Genomic DNA, 27043 nt, shown 5'->3' on the forward strand with positions numbered 1-27043 from the left:
ATTTTAAGGTTGCTTAATTCTCAATAGAAGGCTACATGAGCTGCTTTCCAGCTAGTCATATTGAGCACTCAGAATAATTCTTAATCCAGTGGCATTGTCACCTTGTCATTTGCTTGTTACTTTTGACCCGATACTAAATATTATTGTCAACAGTATATCTGAAGCACTGGCTGTAGTGAAAAGCCAAGCCAATTCATTCTTGTTTCTCTCCTCAAGACCCTGTAGTAATACCCTGCTAGAATCTTGTTCCAGAGAGGTTATCCAGCAACTTACGGAAGAGGCTGATTCTTCATGCAGCGATTTCCAAATCCCGGTTTATTCAAGAAAGCATCAGTGAGGGAGACCATCTGCTCACTGCCAGGACGCTCATTGCTAAGGGAAGAACACAGGACTTTCTCTATAGAAATGTTTTTCAAACTATTGCACTGGAATACACATAGCAACTGGTGAAGGACACCCATATGGCAGAACCAGCTGCCCCCCTCCAAATGCTTCTGATTTAGTTGGTTTATTTCTTTATGCAAAACCCTAGAGCCTTCCAAGATAATTAACAGGCTAAAGCAATGGTCCTTTGCTCCTAATATTAAAGCATGACTTCTGACACAGACTGATAGCAACAGTCTCCAAAAAGGCTTGAATTTCTACCCTCTCAGCCCCGTCACAGTCAGCAATCAGAAGATGAGAAACACTCTGCATTCTCATTTGCTGAGGCCAAAGAGATAACACTGCTAATAGTGAAGTGTCTGCAACCAACAGAATAACACCAGACTACAGAATATCGCTAGTGCCAAGTGTTATACAAGTATGAATATCAAACTCTGTTCCACACACTGCAATGTATACATTCAATTAAAGTTCCATGTGAATTTTCAGTATGAAACTCAAGGAAAAAGCTTCAGAATTATTGCCTTCAGTTTTGCTGCTTTCTGCTAGTTGGGGTCTGGTCTAGGACTTTAAACTTAGTTTATAAATCTCCTCTGCATTGCACATGTTTTGACTCGGTGCAAGTTCAGCTTTGGAATGTGTGGAAGTGAAGGTGAAACAAGTGTTCAGGAGAGCACAGAGTTGCTGTGCAGGGACTTGGAAAGAACAGAACTGAAGCTTCTATGAAGAATGAAAGGAGACATAGTGCTGGTAGACCAAAAAAATCAAATTCAGACCCAGCCAAAGAACACTGTGTGGGGAGAAACTGCTGAGCAGCAGCACTAATAAAACCTGAGAGTCTCTGCTTTCATCTTGTTTCCATAACTTTGCCCAAATGCTGTCCTAACTTTAAATAAATCTACCACAGGTCAGCAGATAGGCTTGAATCTCATTGTTCTCTAAGATTATGAATATACGAGTAGTTCAATGGCATATCAGAAAGTCAGATTTCTTACTGTCCTGGATCTCCTGTTAGGCAGGATATGTAACTTTGTAAGTGCTGAGGTAATGAATTCAGGTAGGAAGAGGAGAGTACCAAAGATAGCAAGATATGTGAAGCACTCTTAGTTTGACATACATGCAGCTGTATTCTCCACTTGCACCAATTTCATGCTATTTTAAATCCTTTTTTACACCACATAGAGTGAGAAAAGCCCACTAAGACAGGGCCCCATAATCCTAAAAGCTAGGGAGGAAAGGATGTATACATGACAGACATACTTTTACTCTATGATTCCTCTCACCTGAAGAAAGTAAACTGTTGTCCATAGATCCAAGGGTGTAAGGTTAAGGCAGGATATTCTCCAAATGGAGGAATAATGACTGTAAGTATTAAAGACAGCAACACAAAACTAGCAGGGAGAACAATCTGCAGGGAACATGAAAACATCACATTAGGTTATTAGACATGTTGTAGAGCGACACTATACAGGCCTCATAATATATGGAAACAAAGGAGGGACAGCGTGAGCACACAGATCAGATCTGGTTTATCTCCTGCACACCAAAAATTTAATCTCTAATGCTTTCAGTTAAGAGTCTGTTTGTCACAGAACTGTATTATGTTAAAAATAAAATGCCAGGCTAGTAGTGATTGAATCATGAACTTGGTGTGGGTGACAGACTCTAGGCAGAAAGAAATAGAATAAGAGGCAGAACAGTTGGAATCATAATCAGAACAGGGACATTGTTACCCATTTGCAATAAATACCTCTGTTGCTTTGCACATAGACAATGCTGGGAAAGACAGCATTTAGGATGTTGTGAGAGAGTCAGGAACAGCAAGAGCCAGCCAGTACCTGGGCTAGGAAGTCCTTATGGCTGCGGGACGCGTGGTGGAACCGTTTGATGAGCAGCGCTTTGATCTGCTGAAGTACAAGCTGAAAACCTTTATACTGTCGGGACCCTTTGCCTTCATTTTGGTCTCCTGCTACGCCTACTGGCATTCGAGAAGTGGCATTAGCTTTCAGTGTGGTTTGTTCAGCTGGTTTGTTCTCAGTAGAAGTTTTGCCAAGGGGAGAACCATTTTCTTGAGTGTCTCCTAGGTTAAGATGAAAAGGAGCAGAGAACACACTTTATCTTTCATACATGAACGTAGCACAGACATTCTAGTGAGCTCCAGATTTTACTGACTGTACGTATCACATCACCAGATTGCTTTAATTATAACTGTTCCACTGTGGCTGTATCTAGTGGCATCATACAGGTTAACACTCTTCTTACTCGGCAGGATGAACAAGTTAATCATGTATGTAGTTTCTGGACTAATGGTCAGCTTATGGACTAATGGTCAAGTACTTTCTACAAAACTACTAAAGCCATTGACATCTGGGGCCTTGACACTCCCTCTACTTACACAGTTAAGAATCTCATCCAATCTAAATAAAAGTCTTTCTGCTGACTTCATCTTATTTCTCAGGTGTCATGTCAGGCCCTAAAATCAGATATCTGCTGACCAAATTTGTTTTGGCAAGAACACCTACAGAGACTAAAAGTTCTGAAGTTCCTCTTTACTCGGCAGTCCCAGGAAAAGTTTATCAAGTACTGATTCATGGATCTTTACCTGCTTTCTGCATTCCAGGGTCAGCTTCTGCCGTGACCTTTAGGAAAACCTGCCATAGACAAATACATCTCCTGGTTAGGAATGGGACGGGTACAATAACCTGACTTCTGGAGCACTATATATCATCATCTAATGTAAAAGAAAAAAAATCAGATAGCTTTGCAGGACTCCTGCTTATTACACAACCAGAGGTCTCTTATGAAATATCTCAGAAAATAAAGAAAGGAACAAGCTAAGATACAAAGACAGATTTCAGGCTAATGAGTCATGTTCCACGAGGCTATCACGAAGTGATGCTTGGATCCTTTCTCTACGCCTATTCCAAAGGCTTCCTGAGTGTGCCATAGCATATGTGAGTAGGTTTTGAAGGGGGTATTAGAATCACATGTTTAAGAACAGGAACTGTCTCAGAAAACATTTTGGGGACTGATGGTAAGATCAGCAGGTATCAGAGGTCTGTTACCTCTTCAAGTGGTGTGTCTGAAACTCCAAAACTGCTGAGTCCCAGGTCATCCAATGTTTCCTCCAGTTCTCTGAAGAGACTGGCGTAAGATCGCTGTTTAAAGTGTTTACTGGGCAGAAGGTAAACTAGTTCCTGACCAATGCTTTCAATTAATTTTGCTTCTGGGACATGATGATGAATGACTTCTGTGAGCTCATTCAGATCTCCTGTGAAAATTGAAATCAGTGTTCAAAAAATGAATATTTAACCATGCTAAGCATGACTTCAAAAGCTGTTGTTTGCACTATATAAATGGGGACTGCTCTATTGCATAACTTAGATATCTCAGTTAATTCTGTACTAGGCTGGGCTATGTTGCTAATTATGCCCTGGAACTATGTAGCAGGAAACTATTTCAGGTCTGTTAAGAAAGCACAACAAAATCTTCAGCAATATCTACTTAAGTTCTTAATATCTTCAGCAATATCTTCCTAAGTTCTTCTCTTATGTAGAAAAGTCAAAACAACCTTTGTCTGAGAAAGACAGTTTCCTTTGCTCTAGACACGCTTCAGTTTTCATGAACAAATAACACATTTTGGTGCAGAGTAGCTCAAAACTCAGCTTACACTTCTAAAGCACACAAACTTCCAGTTCATCATCTGTACCTGAGACCACATATACATCAAAAGGGGGCAATAGGAAGCAAAGCCACAAAGAAGCTTTATCAAATTCATGTTACAGTGCAATACAGATGTTAGACACAAGCACCGAAGAAGTGGGTATCTGAAGCATTGATACGTAAAATGAGATTGCAGCATAACCAGAGACAGAACTACCTGTTGGAATGCCAAACCATCCCACTTCTTACCATCCAGTTCCTGCTCTGGACCTCCTTCGTCCCTGTGTGCACAGCTGGAGCAGGAGCAGGAGCACTGAGATCCACAGCTGCAAAGTGACTAGCATGGACAAGCGACAGATACAAAGATGAAAGTGCTTCAGATACATGCAAAACAGGCTGTAAGTAAGGGCTGTCAGACTTTGAAGGTGGAGACAGTGAAAAATCGGTCATATCTGGAGCATCTTGAACATATTATACTGAAAGTCATCTGAGGAGTGGATTCAGCAATGCAGAAAATATAAATCCACTTGCACAAAGCGTATCTGTCAGTTCTAAACTGCATGCAAAAAACCTGGGGAAATGTGATCAGCAGTGGCCATGAGCATACAAATCATGTTGTTGCTAAGACTGGAAGCACTACTAACAAGAGAAATAATCCAGATCCCTATTTCAAGCTGTGCGAGGCTGGTTTAGCTACGGATAAACGTAGACTCTTCTGGTGTCTGAGCTAGTTACCAGACAACATCATGTTTACAACCAGTGTACTGCAAAAGCAAGCATTAGAAAGACCTGATCATAAAATCATGGAATGGTTGGGGTTGGAAAGAACCTTATAGATCATCTAGTTCCAACCCCCCTGCCACAGGCAGGCACACCTTCCACTAGGCCAGGTTGCTGAAAAGACAAAGGCAACTTGACTGGTAAAAGTTGAGACATACTTAACTGATGAGAATGAATTGCAGACCATGGAGGGCTTTCTATCCACCTATGATTTTCACCTGTCTGGCTGGCCGTATATTTATATATTTATAATATATTTATAATATATTTATATTTATTTTCTCATGGTTTTCTCCATTTGGAAGTCAGTTTTGTACATAACCTCGAGCAGCATTTAACTGCTTTCTACCTTGGTGCAGTGCATGACTGTGTGCAAGCATTTTTCACATTCCATGTGCAGGGAGGGAGCCACATACTTACTGAAGCCCTCCCAATTTTGGTGTTTTTCATCTTGCGAACAAGAGTGAGGTAGAAGCCAGACCCAAAGCAGTTCTTTAGGAATACAGGAGAACCTGAGCAGAAGAGTTTCCCTTGGGATATGATGGCTACTCTGTCTCCAAGAATGTCTGCCTCATCCATGTGATGAGTTGAGAGGATGATGGTTCTGCCTAGAAGGAATAAGGAGGAATGTTCAAGGAATGGACTCTCTCTTGAACTCAACTGTGCTTAGTGTTTTGGCAATTAAGGTAGGATTTTCTCTGCACCAGAGCAAGGTCTCAGGTTTGCCACATCCACACGTATCTGTTCAAAGAACCTTGTTTGCCTGTTTTCATATCCCACTACTTGTGAGTTTAACCAGCAGCCACATGTTGCATCTACAACAGGTTTAAATAAAACCAACCAAACAAAAAAACCCCACACAAACAATTTCCACTCTCAGAGCTGTTACCTGAGCGATACTTCAGCAGGAGATCCCAGATAGATCGCCTGGAATATGGATCAACTCCAGAAGTGGGCTCATCCAAGACTACCACTTTCGCTTCACCCACAAAGGCAATGGCAACAGACAGTTTCCTTTGCATTCCACCTACCAGAGGACAGACACGTCCAGGAGTCTGAGATGAGTTACATGAGTGGCAAGGATGCAATGACACTGCTTTTCACTGGGGGGACTGGTACAAGTTACAATCAAGGATAAAGTAGTATAAGAGCACCTGGCTATTTATTCAAATCAGCTTCTGAATCTCAACATGAGATGTGTTCAAACACACTACATGCATGTGCACATTTAGAATGAAAGAAATTACTCCTACCAAATACTACAGTAGCATAGAGTACTGATCCAAACAGTGGAGCTGCATGATAGTATAATAGTTCATTTGCCTTTAAATAATAGAACATTGAATTTTGGTTTTATTCTTACATTGACGGATTTTTTTTTTTTTTATATACTTATTAAAAAAACCAGCTTTAAGTATATTTAAATTTGTTATGTATTTGAATCTGTTGTATATTTAGGGACAGGTTGTGCCAGCTTTACAATTTGTACAATCCCATTTACTCTTAAGAGAGTGCACTCCCCAGTGCACAGTGATGTGCCAGAATATGTCTTCAAACATGTAATTCAAACTATAATTGCCCAAAGACAAAGAAAAAGCAGCAGAAAAAACATCTTAGAACAATCCTATGGGCACCTGACAAATTCTGAGCCTCTTCATTCCTTTTATGGGTGAGGCCCATGTCTTCCAGCATTGTTTCCAACTCTTGCTCAGCTTCATCCCTGGATCTCCCTTTCAGTTGAGAATAAAACAAGATGTGCTCTGCTACAGTAAGGCTGTGAAACCAGACAGAAAGGCACCAGGGCAATTGAAATGAATAAGCAGATTTTTGTTCCCAAGCAGCAATAAATTCACTCTAGATAAATTTCCTTTATCTTGCTAAAGGAAGAGAGGCTGCTTTACCCTAAATCTGGATTACAGATCTTATTTGGGATCAATATGCTTCCCTCAGATGTCATAGGCTCTTTCTCTGTCTTTTCAAAGCAGAACCTGCTCCTAAAGGAACAGGTATAGCAGGCATAAGCTATCCATTTATGTGAATAAAACGGGAGCTAATGTAAGAGCTGCATTAAGGAAAAGAGTCTGCTTTAAGATGAACACAAACTAAAGGCAGTGAAGCTGGAAATCACCCAAGAAGGTAGTAAATAGCTGGGTGATAGTGGAAAATGGGCATTAAAATATCCTGCTACTGGGCTGTCGGCCTAGATTTTTATGCTTTAGGAGGCATGAATCCCCAGGCTGAACTCCTGCTAACCCACCCTGCAACAGAATACACCAACACCAGAAGCACCATCATTTTCCTTGGAAACTTCTTTGTTCCCAGCTAAATGATGCAGGAGATTTCTACTGGAGGAGGACGCTACCTACCCTATGTGAGTGCTAAGAGCTGGAGGAGCACCTCTGAGATGTATCTACTGTCAGCACAGTAAGAGAAACAACACAGGCTTTGTGGCTTTGTCAAGCATGCAGATTGGAACCCTTACTCTTAAAAAGCTAGTATGGAATATTACTTACTGGTTGAATAAGATGTTGTACTGAGGGCACATGCCTAATGTGGGCCGAATGGAGTCCATGTGAGTCTGAATATCCAAGCCGCCAACCAGCACAGTGCCAGAAGTGGGTGGGAAGAGGCCTGTCAGTATCGACCTGAGAAAATAGAATGAGAACATTCCCACTCTCCTCCTTCCCTGCCACGTTAGGAAGATGCATTGCAGGATTCCACTAGATGGAGCATGATGACTTCTTACTATGGGCCTCGATGGAACAACTGCAGTCAAAAAGCATACATGTAAATACTCTTGCCCTGCTACACTGAGAATCTTGTGGCTCTGCAGATCAGAATGCTTTTGCTTTGGGTCAACCATACTTATTGTGGAACAATTACAAAAAAAAATAAAAGGCAATTTAAAGTGCATTTGAAATAAAACTAATTTGTAATAAAAAACCCCTAAAGTGTTCTGCTGGGAAAAAAATCACAATGAAACACTTCAGTTCTTTCAACGTTTGTTGAACTTGTCACAGACTCATGAAATATATTGTTCATCAATTCATCCTATTTTGCCAAGTAAAGTTCTGTATAAAGGAAATTAAATATTCCTAAAGTCCAGCTTTCTGAGATGCCAGGGCTCTAGGACTAGAGGAACATTTTAATCTGGACATGGATCTTGCATATATATAATCATTTTGTCTAAACAGGATCTATATTTTATACTCCTTCGCACATCAAGATAAAAAAAGACGACTGGCAAATTCAGACAGAGAAATTAAGAACATGTGGAGTGCGGTGGCTTTCAAACCTTCAGTTCTTTCAGCCAGATCCTTCTCTTTCTCCACCTACTGGGAGTCTGGCCATGGGAAATGAATTGTGAGGGAGAGAATCGCTTCCTTCTCTCTAGACTTTCACTTGTTTGTGTCATGCATTGCCTCCCTCCCTGGGCTTTAGCTAATCCAGGATATCTTCTCTTTGCCTAAGGGCAGCATTTCCCTGTCTGGAAAATCTTGATGTTGTGCATCAAGCTAGCTGCAGGGGTGGTAGAGAGACAAGAGAAGAGTGAAAAGAGGAAGGCTGCTCCTCAGGACACAGCAACAGAGCATTTCCCTGAGTTTGCTGCTTCTAAAACACAGACTTACATGGTGGTTGTCTTTCCTGCTCCATTGTGACCAAGGAATGCTGTGATCTGGCCTTCATAAAAGGTGATACTCATCCCATCTACTGCTGGTTTGGGCCTGTTTGCAAAAATCTTCACCAGGTTCTGAATGCATACTCCAGGAACCAATCCTGTTGGCTCAGGCTCAAAGAAGGTATTTACTTGAAAGGCAAGAAATCAAGAATGAAAACAGAATAAAAGCACATTTTAATCCTAGTTCTGATGATGACATATCAATAAGTGCAGAAGCAACAGCACATACCCAGTAAAATACAGCATCATGTGCCAGTGCCAGATTCTCCAGTCACACCACTACCAAACTGAGGCAAGATTTCTAACCACAGTGCAATTTAGTTGCACTCACCCACAGATCAATAGAAGGGGAGCCCAGAATTGTAATAATCTGTGGAGAGATAACTCATTGGGTCAGGTGAAGCTGAACGTGCTTTCTGTTTTCATTGTGTAGCAGGAAGATTATTTGGGAATGTTGTCTGAAGATACTTAGATAGGCTGAGAGATTAAACAAGCAGCAGGTTGCCTTTCTAGCCAGGCTGAAATCTGCCATTCAAACCATGTGCCCAGCTGTGCATTCTTTTACCACGCTGCTTTAAAAATAACCCCCATTTGCCTTTAATCCTGGTAGGTGAAATTTCCCCCCTTGCTGAGGCCAGCTCAAGATTTCGGCAGTACCTAACGTGAGCACTACACTGGATGGCTTTCTCTCCGGATTAAAAATGCATTATTGCAAATAGCACCATCAAGATGTTTTATTGCATCAGCTTCTAGACAAAACAAACTTCCTTTGAAGTAAATTAAGCCCTTGGGCAATGTGAATGATGGGAGTTGAGAAATTTAAAGACCCCCGTCCACTTTTGTTTACACAGAATGCTTAAGGCTTTGTAGGGAGGCTTGTTTTGCAATTGCAGCTCAGTTAAATTGCTCAGTACCCAGCAGGCCTGTGTGGAGGGCAGCCAATGCCATCTGTGTGAAACCAGCCCCACCTCCAGCAGTGGCTGCTACGACTGTCATTACAAACAATACTCAGGAACACGTCCCAGATCTGTTGTACATGCCAGGGCTGTACAGAGCTGAAATAATTCATTCAGAACAGGTAGCTTTATTTAAAATAAAATTACATTTATGACAAACTTTTCTTTTGCTTTGTGAAGGAATTTAGGTTTCCTTTTGTCCTGCTAAGCCAAATGCATACATCCCTGTGTTTACAGAAGTTCACATGGAGTCTGGCTAGATAGTTATGCATATATTGGCAACTGAGGTACCATCCTTTTACATGTATCATGAGCTCAAGTCGTATTTGCCTGCAAGACTCACTGACAAGTTCTGAGGCAAATTTTCTGATGATCTGCTTTGCATCACTTGAAGGACACTCGTAGAGGGTTAAACTCCCTTTTTTTGTGATTCATATTTCTCCATTCTGACCCTATTCCCTCAGTGCAATTTTGGGCCATTTAGGTTTTCCTTCAGAGATGGCAGCAGTTGTTGGGGAGGTTAATGGGGCTTTGGTGAAGGATCTGCTTAAAGCGTATCAAGCAATTAGGACAGGTTTATAGAGTCTCTGCCCTGTTTGCTAACCTGTGCTTTGGACTGCACTAGAGTTAAGCCATTAGAACTATTCTCCATTTCACATCCCATTACTCTTACACAAAGCTCTAGCTCTTACATGAAGCCATTTTGGAAACTGCCCTTGGACCATACCAGGTCTGCTCTTGGCTTCTCCATGTCTCTCAGACCCTGTGTGGCTGGCTGAAAGGGAAGGCAGGCTTTCTTGTGCAGTGACAGGCAAAGCCCTTCCTCTGTGGCCACGGAACAGCTGGAACCTGGGAGCTGACGAGTACAGCACCGCAAAGATAAGGCAGCACTAGGAGAAGATTGGCTGAAATAACCTTTGCCCTCTGCCTGTCTTTTTGCTTTTGAAGTCTGTCCTGTTTCCATTCACCCTGAATGCATGTTTTCAGTGCCTACGTGAGGAGCTCTGATGACCCCACTTTTATCTCTAGCTTTTCAAGAGTCAGAGTGGGCTCAGAGCTCTCTGTAGCAGTTACTTTTGCTACAGAATCCACATGCATTCCTCTGAGCATCACATTCAGAAAACTCCTCTGGCTCCCCACAAAAGAAGACATAGGGACAAGGCAGGTCATTCAGGAATTCTTAGGTGGTGGCTAATGTCAGCATCAGAAAAGGCTGCAGACAGACACACAGAACACTTCAGATAAACCCCTTTGAAACCAGCCTTTCCTTATAGATGCAACACGCACTAAAGATAGGGGGGATAAAAGAGGGAGGGGGGGTTGAAGAACATTCCTCCCAGTGTTAAGTATTTCTATTGAAGTCATGGGTCTGTTTAATTCTAAGAAGTTAATGTATGTGTCTCTGAGGCTCCCCTCATAGCATGGACACTAACTTGCCATAGAAACAGCCTGCATTTGCACAATAAAGAACAAGTTACAGAGATCTTCTGGAAGGCAGCTCTCATATATGATGGCTAAAATAGTCTAAGGAATTGTGAATGTAGAGGAATCAGTAAGAAGGTAGCTGGGAGAGTCAGTGCTTCCCTGAGCTTAGCTCAGGCAGTCTCATGCTATGCTCTGTAGCCTCCTGGGCTCTTCTAGTTTGACTCCAATCAGTCCTACTTCTAGTTGGTTACGAAATACAATAAGTATGGTATCTCAGATGTATTCAAATTTCCCTCTCTGCTTACTATGAATTTCATCTTTGTCCTGGGCACCTGTCTGAGGCTTCCCCTGCTCGCCGGGTTCTCTTTCTCGTTTGTGTTTACACTGCTTGTTTTTACCATCCTTCTCCCCCTGGTTGTCACTCTTTTCTGCTGGCTTTTCTGGCTCTTCAGGTTTCCTTGTTCTGCTTTCATTTTTTTCCCCTTCCATGGTCTTCTGATCCACGCAGCCTCCTGACTCCAGGCTTTTTTCTAAATCAACCAAAAATAACCAAGATTTAATTAACCAAACTTGAATTTCCTCTTAAGTCTGGAGGTGCTTTGAGGAAAAGGAGGTAGTCCTTCCTAAGCCTTGAGCTCTCCAAGAGCATTAATCATCAGTGCTTTACTCAGGTTAGGTACAGCACTCAAAGCCCTCTACCTTAAAATCTTCACAGTGTCAGGAACAGATATTTAAGGAACATGACTGACAATTTTGCAATTAGAGACTCAGAGTAGAAGATCCTGACTAATATTAGGCACATGCGTTATATTTTGTCCACGCAGCTCTAGACCAAATTCTTCACCACTTGAAGAGAAACACCATACAGACATTTCCCAGACTTGCAGGGAGTGAGAGGGAGAAAAACAAAACAAGGTTAAATGAAAAGCAAACTGCCACTTAAGAGACTTGCTCCAGGCTGGAATGAATGAGCTGCTGTTAACTTTTGTACAAGAATTTTACAAAGGAAAACAGTCACATAAAGCCACTAATGGGGACAGGCTTAAAGCAGGAAGTACAGTGATGATAGAAGAGGGAGCTCCTGAAGCAACCAACTCATTAATTAGTTATGATAAATTAAGAAAATGCTTAGTATTATCCCTGAAGGAAAGATATGAGTTGAGAAAAGTTCTACAGTTGTTCATGTAAGCTGAGGCACTGAAGAGTCTTAGTTCTTCAAATAGGTAAGAATCACGTGCCTCCTACAAAGGCATTAATCAGAGATGAGTTTTCCAACTGCCCCTGCTTGAGAAAACACAAGGCAATCAGCATCCCATGTATGTTATATGCTCCAGCTCCTAAACAACTTGGTGGCTCTTTCCCAAAATCCCTCCAGTAACTCTTTCTTTCAATGAGGATCCCTAAACTGGACAACGCAGTCCAGATAATCTCACAAGTGCTAACTGGAAGGGAAGAATTACTTCTCTTGAACTGACGGCTATACTCTTGTTTATAAAGTTCAGGATGCCTCTGGTCTTCTTGGCTACTCGGGCACACTTGGTGGCTCATGTTCAACATGTCACCCAGACCTTTTCTCCAAAGCTGCCCGCCATCCAGGTGGTGGCCAGTCTGCACTGTCCTGTGGAGTTATCCCATCCCAGACACAGTATTATGCATTTACTTTTGTTGAACTCCATGAGGTTCCTATAAATCCCTTTCTGCAGCCTCTCTAGGTTGCTCTGCAAAGCTGCCCTGCACTCCCTGTTCCCTCCAAATTGGTATTTTCCATTAACTTGCTCCCACCCAGGCTGTTAATAAAGGTATTATACAGTATTAAGCCCAGTGTCAGTCCCTATCAGGCCCCTGCTACTAAGAACTGGCCCCCAGTTATGCTTTGTACTGCTGATCACAATCCTTTGGGCTCACCAGTTCAGCCAATTTTCTACCCACTTTAGCGTCCACTCAAACAGCCTGTATCGCATCAACTTGGCTATCAGAATACTTTGCAAACGCGTGCTAAAGCCCTTGCTAAAGTCAAGTTAAATAGCTTCCACTGCTCTCTCTTTGTCCATTGATACATTCATCACAGAAGAAAGTCAGACTGGTTAGGCAAGATTTGCTCTTCATAAATCCATGTTCATTATTTCCTATCAATCACCTTATCCTTCATGTTCTTGGGAATGGCTTCCGGAAGGATCTACCACTTAATCTTCTTAATCTTACCAGGGACTATCAGCAGAACTAGAATGAGAGCTGTGGAGGGGACTGCAAGATTGCCCCATTATTTCTCAACAGTGAACTGTTAGATCAGCTCAGCTACCTGATGTAACCTCACCTGCAAAATAAACTCCAGGCTTCACTTAAGCAAAATGTTTTATCCAAGTAATCTAAAAAATGCTAATATAAACTCATCAAATTTATTTCAAAAATGGCAATAAAGTAGTAGCCATAAACTTTTCTGTTGCTGATCTACCTGAGCAACTGAATATTTTGGGGCTTTCAAGCTTTCTCACAACCTTTAGTTTGGGTACTAAGAAATCATGAGTCTGCCTTGTACTGGAAATATGTTAAGGAACACATAGAACTTATTAAGCATTAAGAAAACCAGACAATCGATTTTATTTCTACTAAATTTAGGCTCAAACTGAAAAAAAAGATAATGTTAAAATCCTGTAAGTAACTGCTCCAAATTTGAGACTTGGAGGAGGAAAGAGCCAAAGGAGGACTTGGAGCTCTGGTGCGGGATGTGCCCAAACTCCACCTAAAGTCAATGAGATGCAGTGGCTGACATCTATGAGAGTCTTGGGAAATATTCCATTCATCTATAAACATACTCCAAGTCCTCCTTCGGCTCTTTCCTCCTCCTTCCTGTACAGACACATTCTAACCTGGTGCGCAGCGTTTGCAAAGCTGAAGCAGGTAACAGACTCCATAACATCTAGGCAAGCCTCTATCATTCTGAATACTCTCACATCAAGGCCAAAGGAAAACCTGATCATTCCCTCAGAATGTACCAGAAGGCAAAGCCTCTTCGAAATCCCCCGTTATAACCTCTTTTCTGATCAAAATGTGAGCAGTGGATGGCACGTTCACAGAAAGGATTAACTCCCTTCTGATTTATAGGTATCATCCGGAGATGAGAGTGCCTTGTCAGCAGTCTGAGTTGATGAAGGGAAGGATAGTAATGAGATTATTTCTTCGTCTGTCATTTTGACTGGTTTCACTGTTACCTTGTAAATTTAAGACAGATTTCAAAACACCACCTTTAGCAAGCCTCTAGTCTAAACATTAATTATTCTGCATTAATTCCTATTTAAATAGTCACCTACATGTTCTTAACTACTCCAGTATCAAAGCACAGATAAAAATAACCCATAAAAGCAGGACTTTTGAACTCATGTGCACTGTTGGTCCAAGGGTAGCATGAATTTTGATCTTGCTTACAAACCCAAAGTAAACTGACAGAAATTAGTGTCAAACTAGATAGAAAATAACCCATTTTAGAAAGATGGGAGAGCCTCAGTGTAAGAAAGATCAACATTTCACAAATGCTATGTTGAGCAATAAGAACTCCTCGAGTGTCTCAAAGAGTGTTGGTTAGAGAGTGGGGGTTTGATGTTGCTTGTTAAGCCCTGCTTTAAAGGCTCCCAGATGGAACAGTGACTCACCTCTAATAACTCTAATAATAGCAGGCCACTGCAAGTTCAAAGGCACCTGCTGATGTTCCCAGTGTATGGGTGCCTCTAATCTTTGCAGCAGCTCAGGTAATGGAAACGTTACGTAGCCACCTCTAAGCGGATCAGTGGGTTTGAAGTTATTTAAAAGAACTCACCATCAGCAGTTGCTGTTTTCTCAGCTTTTGGGTTTCTAGGGCCAAGCCAGTAAGATTCTTGCACAGGGAAATACCAAGGCTGCGGTAGCCCATAGTCCCCTAAAACAAAAATAAGAAGGCAAAGTGCACTGCATAAACACATTCCTCAGTAGGCACAAATTCATCTAGGGGAAGTCTGAGCTGTAATTATAAACACTTGCAGTCCTAGTGTTGTGTATCAGAAGGGTAAACCATCCACCAAGTACCTAACAGAGCAGATTCTGTTTGCAGGTATTTTCTTTTCTTTTGGACAGGAGGAAAATATGCAGAAAATATGTGATCTCATTGGCCTTACCTTTGCTGAAATAGAATGTGGTTTAATTACAAAATGAAGCTACTCCTTGCATGGGACAATTTGAACCCTCACCAACAGGGCAGCAGCTGCCAAGGAACACCCTGACTGCTTCAGATGGGATCCCAGCTTCACTCAGGGATTTTCTTTCAAGGCCCCTTGAACACTTGAGGGTCGACATGAGTGAAAAGCTTATTATATTTACACTTATCACCCTGGGCCTGAATTCACAACTGGCAGCGAGAAAAGAGACTCTGGCTGTTATTTCAGCACACAGGAAAAGTGACAACAGAGTAAGCAGAAATGGACTTTTTTAGTCACAGATTAATTCTGCTTTGAAAAGCTAAAGTACAATAACATTATCAGTTGTTGTCAGGCCAGGGCAGTGTTAGTGCAAGCCAACACTGCTTTCTGGATCATACTGATACATACAATGCAGGGATTTGAGCTGCTATGTTTAAAACTGGCATCCTTGTGAACCCAGATGATACTGGCCTTGTGCTACTTACTCAAAATAAGCTTAAGGAATTTGTGATGTTTTCTGAAAAGTGGTCAGTTCTTCTATATTGAAGATCACTGTTGACAAGTGTCTGTTTATTTCTGACTTACCAAAAATACCCTGTATTTCAGGCAACCACTTGTACACATACACCCTGTCTGCATCCGTAAGCAGTTTGTCTTGTACTTGTTACGGACTGAATTACACCTCTTTGAAGCTGGTGGCTAAAACAACTGCTTCTCATTCAGGATGAGTGCAAACCCCTCCATTACAGAGCAAAAGGCTCAAACATCCAACAGCCCAGTGTGCCAGTGGGAGGTTGGCTGCAGAGAAAGCTTGAACAGGAGCTGAACCATGTGGTTCAAAGGGTTATCCAGGGAATTCATATAGTAAGCTCAGAGACTACAGTATTGATTTGGTAGTTCTGCATGTGTGTGATGGAGAAATGTTATGGGAAATTCCACAGAAAGAGAGGAGCAGAAAGCCAAGGAGGAATTGAAGCTAATGAATAGAAGCCCTGAGAGGCATTGATTTTGTGTAAAGTGCAGGCATGAAAAAACCTCAACTTGGATCTAGGAGCAAAGAAACTCCTGTTATTGAATTCCTGCTGTGTTCATGGAAATAGTACATTGTCCATTCTTTTTTAAATGAACAGAGTTGCAACATGGGCTTCAACGAGGAACTTTTAACGAAAATTACTGCAAATAAGCTTTTAAACAAGTGTATTAAAATTGCATTAAACTGCTTTGTGAGGACACATTTGTTAAAAACTGAGTAGGCATGAATTTGGTGTAGCACAGCTCACTTTGGTAGGGACACAAAGCAGGCTTTAGGTCATATTTTCATTTTGAAACAAAATGTCCTCAGGCACACCTAAAATCATTTAGCAAATCCTTCTCTTTTCTTGATTTGGGTTAACTACCATAAATGACGTGTGCAGATAAACACCATCTTACCTTGCTCATCAGTCACTTTCCTCCATAGCTAGAAAATCTGCAAGATCTCAAATTCTGCAGAACCACTCAAGGGAGAAAAAATAAATAAAAGAAACCCCACAGCCATCTGCCAAGATACACATTCTGGAACTGTGGAACTGCAGTTCATATGTGGGAGTAATAGATTGATGAAAAGAAAGCTCACTTGCTCGTACAGCAGAAGAGTCTGCATTTATTATACTGCAACAATGTTCAATAAAAAGATAACTATTGAAGCTGCAAGGACAAACTGTTTTCTTACAAAGAAAGTTCCCAAACTTTGTAACTCATGATAAAGAAAATCCTTTTGTGAACTTGCACTGGAACCAGGATTCCCATTTAGACATACAATCAATCCACACAGGCTCTTTCACAGCTGCCTAGGACACAGTATGTGTCTCAGGAAACAGTACCATCCTTTAAGAAACCGTTGGCCTAACGTGGCCATAGTGTATATGTGAACTAGATCTGCTGTTTCCATTTTCAAAACCTAAAAAATTCTCACTAGAAATGGTTAAAACTCCTCAAATGAAATGTAGGTACACAAATTGGCTGTTGGCAGATGATATCTCTGTAGATTTATTTTCTATTTCAACTTTAAAACAGGACCAGAAATTGCATCTTTGTCCTTACTCCTTCCTCATTTTCTATTCTTTTCAAAACTAAAACAGGAGAAAGGAAAAAGAAAGAGAGTAAAGTGAAAGCCCTTACTAAAGCAGTGGTGCTATACTGGGTAAGACTCATGGTCTACAGTGTCAAATATCCTTTTTCTGACAAAGCAATATTCAGAGACTGATGAGACTAACGGTTTACAACAACTACCACTACTTTGTATGAATAAGAAATAGACATACCTGGAAAAACGTTATCAAGATACCAAGAAAGTATTCCATAGAGAAAAGCATCAAAAAGCATCATTTTTATGGAGAAAAGAAAACTATATTCATCTCCTTCCAAGGGACTGGTTCTGATGTTACCCCACTGTAGGCCAAGACCTTGCTCTTCATAGCGTGACAAGTATTCTGTACCGAACCCAAAGGCTACTTGAGAAAGCAAACTCTGGAATAGAAGAAAAATGACATTCAACTCAGACAGAGGGGTATTTTGTAAAGAAAGCACAAAGAAAGATGACCTTTAAGGACTGGACTTCAAATCATAGAATCATAGAATCAACTAGGTTGGAAAAGACCTTTAAGATCATCAAGTCCAACCATTAGAACTTGATAATGCCTAATGAATTATTAGGGAACAGTGGTTTCACTTTTATGTTGGACTGGGATGTTTAAGCCTCTGAATGGCAGCAATTCTAAGCAGTATTTAGCCTTAACAGATTGAATTCAACTTTGGCTGTACTTTCTTTAGCTACCAGGCAACCTTCATGGCTTGTTTTTTTCCATTAGTGTCTCTGCTCAGAAAGTACTATAGATGCTTTTACAAGTTTGCAGGGTAGACCTTTGCCTGCCTTGGAGAAACAAAGCATTTCTTGAGTGTATGGGGCAGGGCCACTGTGAGTAACAAGACAGAAAGTACACCAGATGCTCAGGAGAAGAAAAACCACAACCATCGCCTCTCCTCTGGTGTGTCTGCTACCTGCTTCTCACACTACAAAGTAACAAGTACAGTACCCAAACATCTTCAATGTTGCACTGCAAAAACAGAGCAAGAAGTGATATAGAGCTGTTTTATGGAATGTGTATAGTTCAGCCAGGAATGCCAGACCTTAGGAAAATGAGGAGTCAAGAGGGATCCCAATAGCAACTCTGTGAGGCACTCCCCTGGCGTGCTAAGTAAAAACTGTTTGGTTTTCAGCAACACATACTTTATTCAATTACATTGCCCTTAAAACCTTTTCTTTTTTCTCCAGCCCCCCTCCACATCCATACCCTGCCCCTTATCCTCCCTTGTAATCAGCTCTTCTTCAGAACTAACCTTTGAACAACAAATGAAAGACCAAACCTATCAGGAACAGATTAAAATATTCATGGCTTTCAGCCAGCAAATATCCTTCCTTACACTGGTGCTTCCTCCTGCACTTTAGAGTGCTTAAACTGTGTGCTAGTCTCAAGATTTCTTCCCAAATCAGAATCAGGCCAACCCTACTTCTTTCATGACTTAATGGCAGGATCAAGTTTTGCACATGATTGCCTTAATCAGTAGAACTAAAAAAGTTATATACTACATATGCATAGTATAGCAGTTAAGAAAGCTAATTCACAGCCATATTTACACTTAGGTACAGCTTTTGAAGTGTTTTGTTTTCTTTTTCATCTTTCATTAGATTTCCAAGTGCAAGAGAAGACAGTTCTTCTCTTTTACCTACGTTGTGAGAATGCTCATTCAAAGATGGGGAGACTGGATTCAAACACTTGCTCCCCTACCTGATCCCTTGAGTAACAGAAAATGATGTTGTAATCTCACAGTTCCATTTCAGAAAACAGAAAGAAATTTTCAGCTCCACTGAATTATTAATTATCTTACTTATAATGGAGAGAGCCAGCAAGGAAGCACTGCAGGACAATGTCTACAACTTCTTAGATGGAAGATACTTCTCAGAGCTTTGGGTTCAGATCCTAACTCTATGTTCAGATCCTAACTCTGTGTTCAGATAAACAAGCAATGTGAATTTGAGGTCTTCTCATCCTTAGATATTACCCTGTTAACTAGGTTAGAACACATAACTGTTCTCATTTTGTGAATTGCCTTTGTATTTATTAAACACATGACAAATCAAATTTGCTTTGATTTCTAAGGAGGTGTTCAAAACATTATGCTTATTTCCTAGCATTCAAAAAGTAGAATAAATTCTGTTGATCTTTCTAAAAGCCACGAAAATCTCTCTCAGTTGCCAGGCCTGCTAAAGGCTTACTCACTTTCAATCCCTAATTATTTGAGAGAGATTCAGAGGTCTCCCTTTCTCAATCAAAAAAGCAAAGAGGAAGAAGAGTGCAATGATTTGCTACTCACATATGCACCATGAGAAGGGCAGTTAAAATGTGAAGCCCAAGATACCACATAATCAGTGAAAGGCTTACTGCTAGGATCTTCCCTTCCACAGTCATGCGGTCTTGCCAGGCGAAGCAGACAATGTGAGGCAGGTACAAGGTGAAGTAGATGACTCCACTGCAGGCAGCTGCCAGATTTGCTTTGGAGAAGAAGGTGCTGAACAGGAAACACTGCATGATGGTGGCTGTGGTGAATGTCAGAAGGAACAGAAAGAAGAGGAGAGGACTGCTATAATGTAGTACTTGTCCGTGCTGTAAGGAAAAGGAAAATGGAAACATTTAGAAGTTTTGCCACCTTCTGAACTAGCAGAAAAGGTCAGAATTGCCACTGACATGTAACATGCGATGAGTAATAAGGCAGTCTTTCTTACCTAACATGACTTCTAACTCTTCCAGGCAGTAGTTTCAACACCTGAGCTCATTACAGTAACAAATCCTCCATCTAATTTTATCCCTGCTCCTGAATTGTCACTTAATAGTCACTTAATAGTACAATAAACTGTGGAGTTCATATTGACATTTGATGACTGAATTAAGATCAAAACTGATGGAAAGCAGACATTCTGTCCCTGCCTTAATAACAAAAGATTCCAAGCAAGATGTGCTTGGAAGTTCATACATTTTAAATAAAACTATTTGAACTATCATAATCAATCTTTGTTGGTCTCATTTTCTCCTCAGTCCACTTGCTTGATGTGCAGGAAAAACTATGTATGGAATCCTGACGAAATGCACCTTAAAAAAGCCAAAGCAAATCAGGAAAATGATAAAGCTTCTGCACCTAAATGACATTCAAACTCCAGAAGGGTACCACAGCTGAGGAATCCAAGTGCAGTTTCACACAGATCCCTGGGTACTAACCAGCCCACTTGGTAATCTTTTATTGACCTTTCTTCCTTAGAGCTGTTGTAGATCAAACGCTCCCTCTCAAGAAGAGCATGGTCTGCTGTTGTATCTATTTACTCCTAAAAAACAATGTTGAGGCCTTATATAAGGCTCAAATGGGTCTATAAGGGTATAAATAGGTCTCGATATTGTTGCAACATCCCACTGGGCCTCTGAGACTGACTTTATCAACAGTGACACAACCTCTTGTAAGAATGTATTTACAAAGGTGCCTCACACTGGCAAAGTGAAATCCAGGAAAAGAAGTGAATTATAGGTTTAAGCACATTCCTCTCTGGCATGAACTACCTCCTGATTTTTAATTAAACCACTGTAGCAAATAAAGCAAGCTTTCTTTATCCACCTAAGGTATAATGGAACACAAGGAATGAGAACGACTCATCAGGGCAGGCTGATAAGATAGAGCAGAGTGAACCCTAACAATGCATTTATGCCAATACCAGTTCCCCACAACAAAAAAGATGCAAGTGCATTCTTCCTTATCAAAATGCTATAGACTTGTATCATTAACTAGAGTAGCCAGGAGGAGCTTGGGTCTCAGGTGGCAGAGAGAAGAGGTAGTCCTTCAAGACAACACCCAAACTGGCCTGAAATGTTACACAACACAGCAATTGGGGTCACAGAAGCAAAAAGCAGGTTTTTATTAATTTTGGGGGGTTTGTTTAGGGGTTTTTTTGTTTTGGTTTGTTTTGCAGGTTGTCCTGAAATTTGTGTCCTTGCAGCCTCTTTTTCCATCGAAATAGTGGCATAATTGCTAAGCAGGTAAGCACTGAATATTATAAATGAATCACATATGGTGAATTACAAGATTAAAATTCTTCACGTTATGATCCCTTCTATCTAAAGCAACAATTTTTATTTACTGCAAGATCTGCCTCTGTCTACAGGAAACACAATATACAGAGTAATCAGCTGGATGTATTGTTCTGTGGGGGATCTTACAATAAATCTTATTAGTGAATTCATCTTCCTGCCAAGTGCTGATGATGGCATGAAGTCTGCTTAGCACAATGTGCCTGCTACGTGCTGCTGTCAGAACAAGCCACCAGCCATTCACATCACCCTAGAACAGGCCACTATTTTTTCTCAACAGCAAAGTGGTATCAGCAGTGCAAACACAACAGTGAGGTGGAGAGTGGCAATCCTTACCATGATCAGCGCTGTGAGGAGGAACGTGCTCACAGCCATCATGAAGAAGCTGTCTAGGAACCAAGTGCACCAAATCACCCCATTAGTTATACCCCTGTTCTTCATAGCCTCTTTCAGACGCATTTCCTTCTCCAGCACTATACTCTTCACAGTCATGGAAACTGAGTATACCCAAGCTAGCACCATGAAGATGGGAAAGGCGCGGTTTAAGGTGATCATGAAGCTACCAAAGCAAAAAGGGAGAGATGGATTAAATTTAGCTAAACCAGAAATATTGAGATGAGAAGGAAGAACAAAAATGGAGTGAGGAAGAATGCATTTATTCAGCATGGGACTGGAAATTCTCAGTCTAAACATCAATAACATGTTGCTAGTGAACTTCACAAGCGACCTAAATATTAATGAACTAATGGTTGCTGCACCCCCATGAGAAAGATAAATGTTATTTCTATTTTACAAAGGGGTTCTAAGGGTTACTGAAGGCTTCAAAAACATGTGGTGGCTCATGAAAATACATCTTTCACAGTGAACTGCCATAATGCTTTTACTATGATGTACAAAGAGTATTTTAAGACATGCTAATGTTAATAGTTTGGGAGTGTCACTGTCTTTTTATGCTCCCAAGATTCACTGGCAAAATAATTAAATTAGGCATTAGAAGCACCAGATACTGCCAGGAAGGCTGCTGAAATTCATACAGTGATGGCTCTGGGATGTGATGGGACTGTCTCACACAGTACAGTGCTGGGACAGGCTGCTGAGGGTGGCCCTCCATGGGACGAAGGTGCTGCTCCCTTTCTCCATCACTCCACCCAGACTCCATGGCTGCTCAGCCCCTGGAGATGCTCCTTGGAGAAAGACTGCCCCAAGTGTGCTGTTACGGTGAGAAAGATTTTGGGGTGAAAAAGCCAAAACCATTTTCTATGACTTTGGCTTTGTAATTTTTCAGTGAAATTACCTTTAAAACCAGGTGGAATTGATTGTTTCAAGGCCAAAAGCTTAGAGCTGCTAAAAATAAAATGGAGCAAAAACCCTTTGGCTTCCTAAATCTGAGCCCTACAGAACTACATTTTTGCCATATGCTCTCATAGCTACTCCATTGTCAAAACAAATGGAAAACTTTCACTTTTTCACCAAAAAATTCATGCAGAGCAATCTGGCTGCTGAAACGAAGCCATGCTTTAGTGGAATGGCCTGGGGTACACTGGGGTTTGCCTGCTGGTGGATGCATGTAACCCAGCACTAGGCCATGCACAACATCCATGTTTTCCATTAGGATACCCTTGCTTCACCTAAGCAGGCTCTCTACAGAGGCCATCACTGGGTTTGGGTGTGAGCCCTGAGCTCTGTGTGGCAGCTGCAGAGAACTTCTGCACAGATGGGCTTTCTGCCCCTGCAGTATTCCCAAAGCAGGCTTGCCAGGGACACATTGTGTCAGACCAACAGGTAACGACTGATGTAAATGACAGGTCAAATTACGCACATCTGCATTAGCTGAAGTATCAGCATTTGCCTGCACAGAACACATTGACAGAACTATGAAATAAGTCCTATAGTGCCTTTTTCTTTTGACGAAATGTATATACCAAGACACTTGCAGTAGCATGGATTGCAGCACTGGAACAGGCACACTGTCAACAGGGAAGCACATGTGCTGGTTCAGGTAGTGCTAATGGGGGTCACAGCATCTACAGCCCCTCTGCCTCCATGGAGTCACAAAATCTCCACACCCGGGAGCACATTCTCTTTTTTGTTACAGAGCAACAAACCGCCTTCTTCTCCCTTAGCTTCTTTATTCTGCTCTTCACCAGGGAAAGAAGCTCATGGTGCCTACAATAACAAACTGCAGCCACAGTCCTGGAATCTTTTGCTGGATTCATGTGGAATTTAAAACAAAACCCAGTCAATCTGCACAAAAATCAGGGTCAGGAATTAGGGAGAAGGTTAGAGAACATCAGGTTATTGTTGAAAACTGTAGCATCTGCAAGGGAAGGAAAGGGACTGATGTTAAAGAAAATGCTACATAGCCAGTTTGATTGCAGATAACAGTCATGTAGTTATAATTGAAATCCTGTTTAAGGATGTGGTTAGGATTTTGGAAAGAAAGAGTTTCAAGAGCCTAAATTGTCTTGGGATTCTGCAAGGCCTGTAGGTGTTTTCAACGACCAAAACCTACAGCTTTGGGTATTGGTATACCTATATATGATTAAGTCTTTGGTTAGCATTTGGTAATATAGTTGAAGAGACTGGGCTGCTTGATTCTTCACGACTTACAGAGACAGCAAGAGAGGTACAAATTCCATTGGGACAAGCACTTTCTGTTCAATTTTTCTTTAGGACATGATTCTTTGGGTATAAAGAAAACTGGGGTTTAGAAAAGCACTTAGGCAAAAGAAGTTTACTACACTTCAGTGGGTCCTGCACAGTTAACTGAAGGATGTGGTGTTTGTTTTAACACGGGTCAGTGCTTTGTGTTCAGTTTTGCTACAGGCACTGATCATATGCTATAGCATGAGGCTTAGTTTTAGTTAGATAAAACCTATCTAAAAGCTCACAGTTTTGCTGGGTCCTCCCAGGGGTAGTTCCAGGGCTGACATTGTTAGGGATCAAAGTGCTATAGATGGGGTGCCATGCTAACAAGGGATTCTGGGCTGCAATCAGTGTGAAAGTTCAGCTTAGGCTGTTATTATTGCCTGGAAAAGGAAAACCAGAAAAGCCCCAGACTATTTTGTTTTGTGTGATATGCAAAATTGGAAGAAAACCACTGCTTGCAAGGGGCAGTGTTTAGTGTTCATTTTAGGTCTGGACACTGGTTGCCTCGATACAACATAGGCCAGGACTGGGATTAGGGGTAGAAACTTGGCAAAGGCTGCTTCTGGAGTTAGGGTTATGACAGGATAAGGAAAAGAACAAATTCATTCAGTTATGTCTCAGTTATTGCTTTTGCATATATACCTTAGGACTAGGTGCTTGAGAGTCTTAAAGCACCCAGTAATGCAAATATTCATGAGAATTAAGACAGCTTTTACTCACACATCATCCACAAAACATGGATATGGCATTTGCTGGAGATAAATTCCTATCGGCACTTCAGTGTTGGTCTGGGTCTTTATAATCCCATGCTCAATCATGTCTTGGAGATATGCAAAGCCTCCCCAGATATAACGTAAATCATCCACAGGATCAGCTCTTGGACCAGGATCCCAGTACCTCAAAGGAAAATTCACATGGCAATCACTTGGGTAAGCAGTGGCTTTAGGGGAGGGGCAGGAGGGAAATGAATAGGTACATAAAAATCTTCCTACTGAACTGTAGGAGCACTGCCTGGAGTTGTCTTTTCTAGATTTTGGTCTGTCAGATGATATTGCTTGAGAAAGTTTCTGACCTAGAAGGTTCCTTTGCTTTAATTTGCTCTACACTGACACAGAATAGCAATTTTGGCAAAAAATGTACACAAATTAATCATGTAACAGAGTAACTGTTCTAGAACAGAAATTACTATATTTGGAGTACAGCATCCTTGGAGATTAAACTGCAACAATTGGATTGTAACTACCAGACAACATTGTATTCCTCCATGTAGACAAACCTGAGAAAATATTTCTACTACCCCTTTAAGTCCATTTGAGGGGGACTTGAAGGGGAACAGCAGAGCAGTTCTGCTGTCCTGGTGAAGGAGACCTAGGTCACAGTCCACATAGGACTTCCTTGTCTGCCTCTCCCATTGATGGAGCCAACTAAAAACTTCAGGTTACTGAACAGATTCTGAGCAGTCATTCCCTTTGCCATGTATCCATGTACCGACCCACTGCCTGGCCTGTCAGAAGAGTGATAGCACTTGTGGTACTGTTACCACCTGGTAACTGGAGATGGATTCTGCTTTGCATTTACATCCTAACTATTGGTGAATACAGCTGGATTTCATGCATGTATGCGATGCAGGTTCCAATGTCCTTATGTCTCTCATATTCATGTTATGGCACGCAAGAACTGAGAAGGAACCATCACTTACCTGTCTTTGATTTTGTTTGTTTTCTGCACTGCATCTATGTCCATCCGGATCTTGTATTTCACATGTGGAGGAAGACTGCTGGCTGTAGGCTCTATGTCTGGAAAAACCACACCAGCCCAGAATTTGTTTTCCTCCAGCAGATGAAGGGCTTGATGAGTCAGTTGAGTTTCATCAAGATAACCTTCAAATTTATCCAAGGTCAAACACTACAAATAATCACAAAGGTAAAAAATCACGTGAGAATAGACTAGTAAGAGGTACACATTAATGCAAACAGCAGTGGCTGAAAACAGAAAAGGGAGGTAGGTTCATTTGACATACTTGCTATTTTCACCTTTAAAAGCTTATGCTGAAACTACTAAAAGACTTTCACCTCCCTCCTGAAACCTTGCCCATTCTTAGTCTAATTCTTATGACAAATTCAAACCACAGCATTAGCAATACAAGCTCAGAAACATCATTCTCCCTAAGAAGGACTCTAAACCTCAGATTTAGCATTGCTGCGGCCAATGTGAGTGAATGGAATCATTTTGAAAGTAGTTTATTCCTGATATTTAAGGATCACCTTCCCCAAGCTCAAGAAATGTCCATTCTGATGAGCAAGAAATTAAGCAAGAAATAAAGCAGGAGCTGCTGTTGCAATCTAAGTATGAGAGGGCAAATCTGATGTATCCATGCAGGATATAGTCAGTACTAGGTTCAACCAAAACCCATGCTGCCACATTTACTAATTAGGTAGAACGAAATAATAATTCACAATCCATTTATGCCACTGAAATCAGCCAGCCATGGACACATGAACTCTGCCACTTGGACTATACTTGGAAGATTCCCTCAAAAAGGCAAATATCTGAATTGGAAGGGCTAAAGCTGTGGCAAAGATGAGATCCCAGTATCGGGAACTGTCTCCGGAATCTGCATCCAGGAGATAAATTAACTCAGCTATAAAATAAATCTGGCCACAAGAGTTTTTTAGCAGTCCAACTGAACCAAAACATGATCCTTCTTCAAGTTTTGGGACTTCTTTTCAGCCTAGGAAGTACCTGAGTGAACACCGCAGAGCTAAAGGATGACTGATCCATAAGAAAAGCACATCAGCCAGAGACTTCAGTTGAAAAGCACTTTGTCAAGCAAAGCACTGGGAAAGTCAGAGCATAAATTTGAATCTTAGGTATTGAGGCATTTATTCCTATTTAATGCCAGTCAAGTAGTCAATTGATTTTACTGATAATATTGTGTCCCTACTGAATTCTGGTATGTGATTAACCTGCTGGCTTCAGTTAATATGCTTTGCCTATCTCAATAATAGAATGCAGTTTCCACTTCACAGCAAACTGTCGTATTTTAGTGTCTGTCATTATTACAAAATGTATTACCAGTCCATATACAAGACATCAAGTCAACAAAATCTAAGCCCTTTACGTCCCCCCATTTAAATCCTACTTAACAGGCACTGTAAGACAAAAGGATTG

General features: G+C 41.2%; 1 protein-coding gene across 1 annotated transcript in view; it reads right to left on the minus strand.

Annotated features, from left to right (window-relative positions):
- The window catches only part of ABCA4 (ATP binding cassette subfamily A member 4), a 77999-nt gene that overhangs the window by 21536 nt on the left and 29420 nt on the right, over nt 1-27043 (minus strand). Inside the window, exons 13-30 of the mRNA XM_030496308.1 lie at nt 25572-25777; nt 24593-24769; nt 21560-21782; nt 19535-19756; nt 17357-17561; nt 14699-14797; nt 11193-11417; nt 8457-8634; nt 7341-7472; nt 6462-6601; nt 5717-5854; nt 5240-5435; nt 4297-4373; nt 3450-3655; nt 2987-3035; nt 2223-2464; nt 1668-1792; nt 274-372 (exon numbers count right to left, since the gene is read on the minus strand). Of these exons, the coding sequence (XP_030352168.1) occupies nt 274-372; nt 1668-1792; nt 2223-2464; nt 2987-3035; nt 3450-3655; nt 4297-4373; nt 5240-5435; nt 5717-5854; nt 6462-6601; nt 7341-7472; nt 8457-8634; nt 11193-11417; nt 14699-14797; nt 17357-17561; nt 19535-19756; nt 21560-21782; nt 24593-24769; nt 25572-25777 (2939 nt within the window). The remainder of the gene's footprint in view (nt 1-273; nt 373-1667; nt 1793-2222; nt 2465-2986; nt 3036-3449; nt 3656-4296; nt 4374-5239; nt 5436-5716; nt 5855-6461; nt 6602-7340; nt 7473-8456; nt 8635-11192; nt 11418-14698; nt 14798-17356; nt 17562-19534; nt 19757-21559; nt 21783-24592; nt 24770-25571; nt 25778-27043) is intronic.

Source organism: Strigops habroptila, chromosome 8, assembly GCF_004027225.2.
Source record: "Strigops habroptila isolate Jane chromosome 8, bStrHab1.2.pri, whole genome shotgun sequence".
NCBI classification, from domain to species: Eukaryota; Metazoa; Chordata; class Aves; order Psittaciformes; family Psittacidae; genus Strigops; species Strigops habroptila.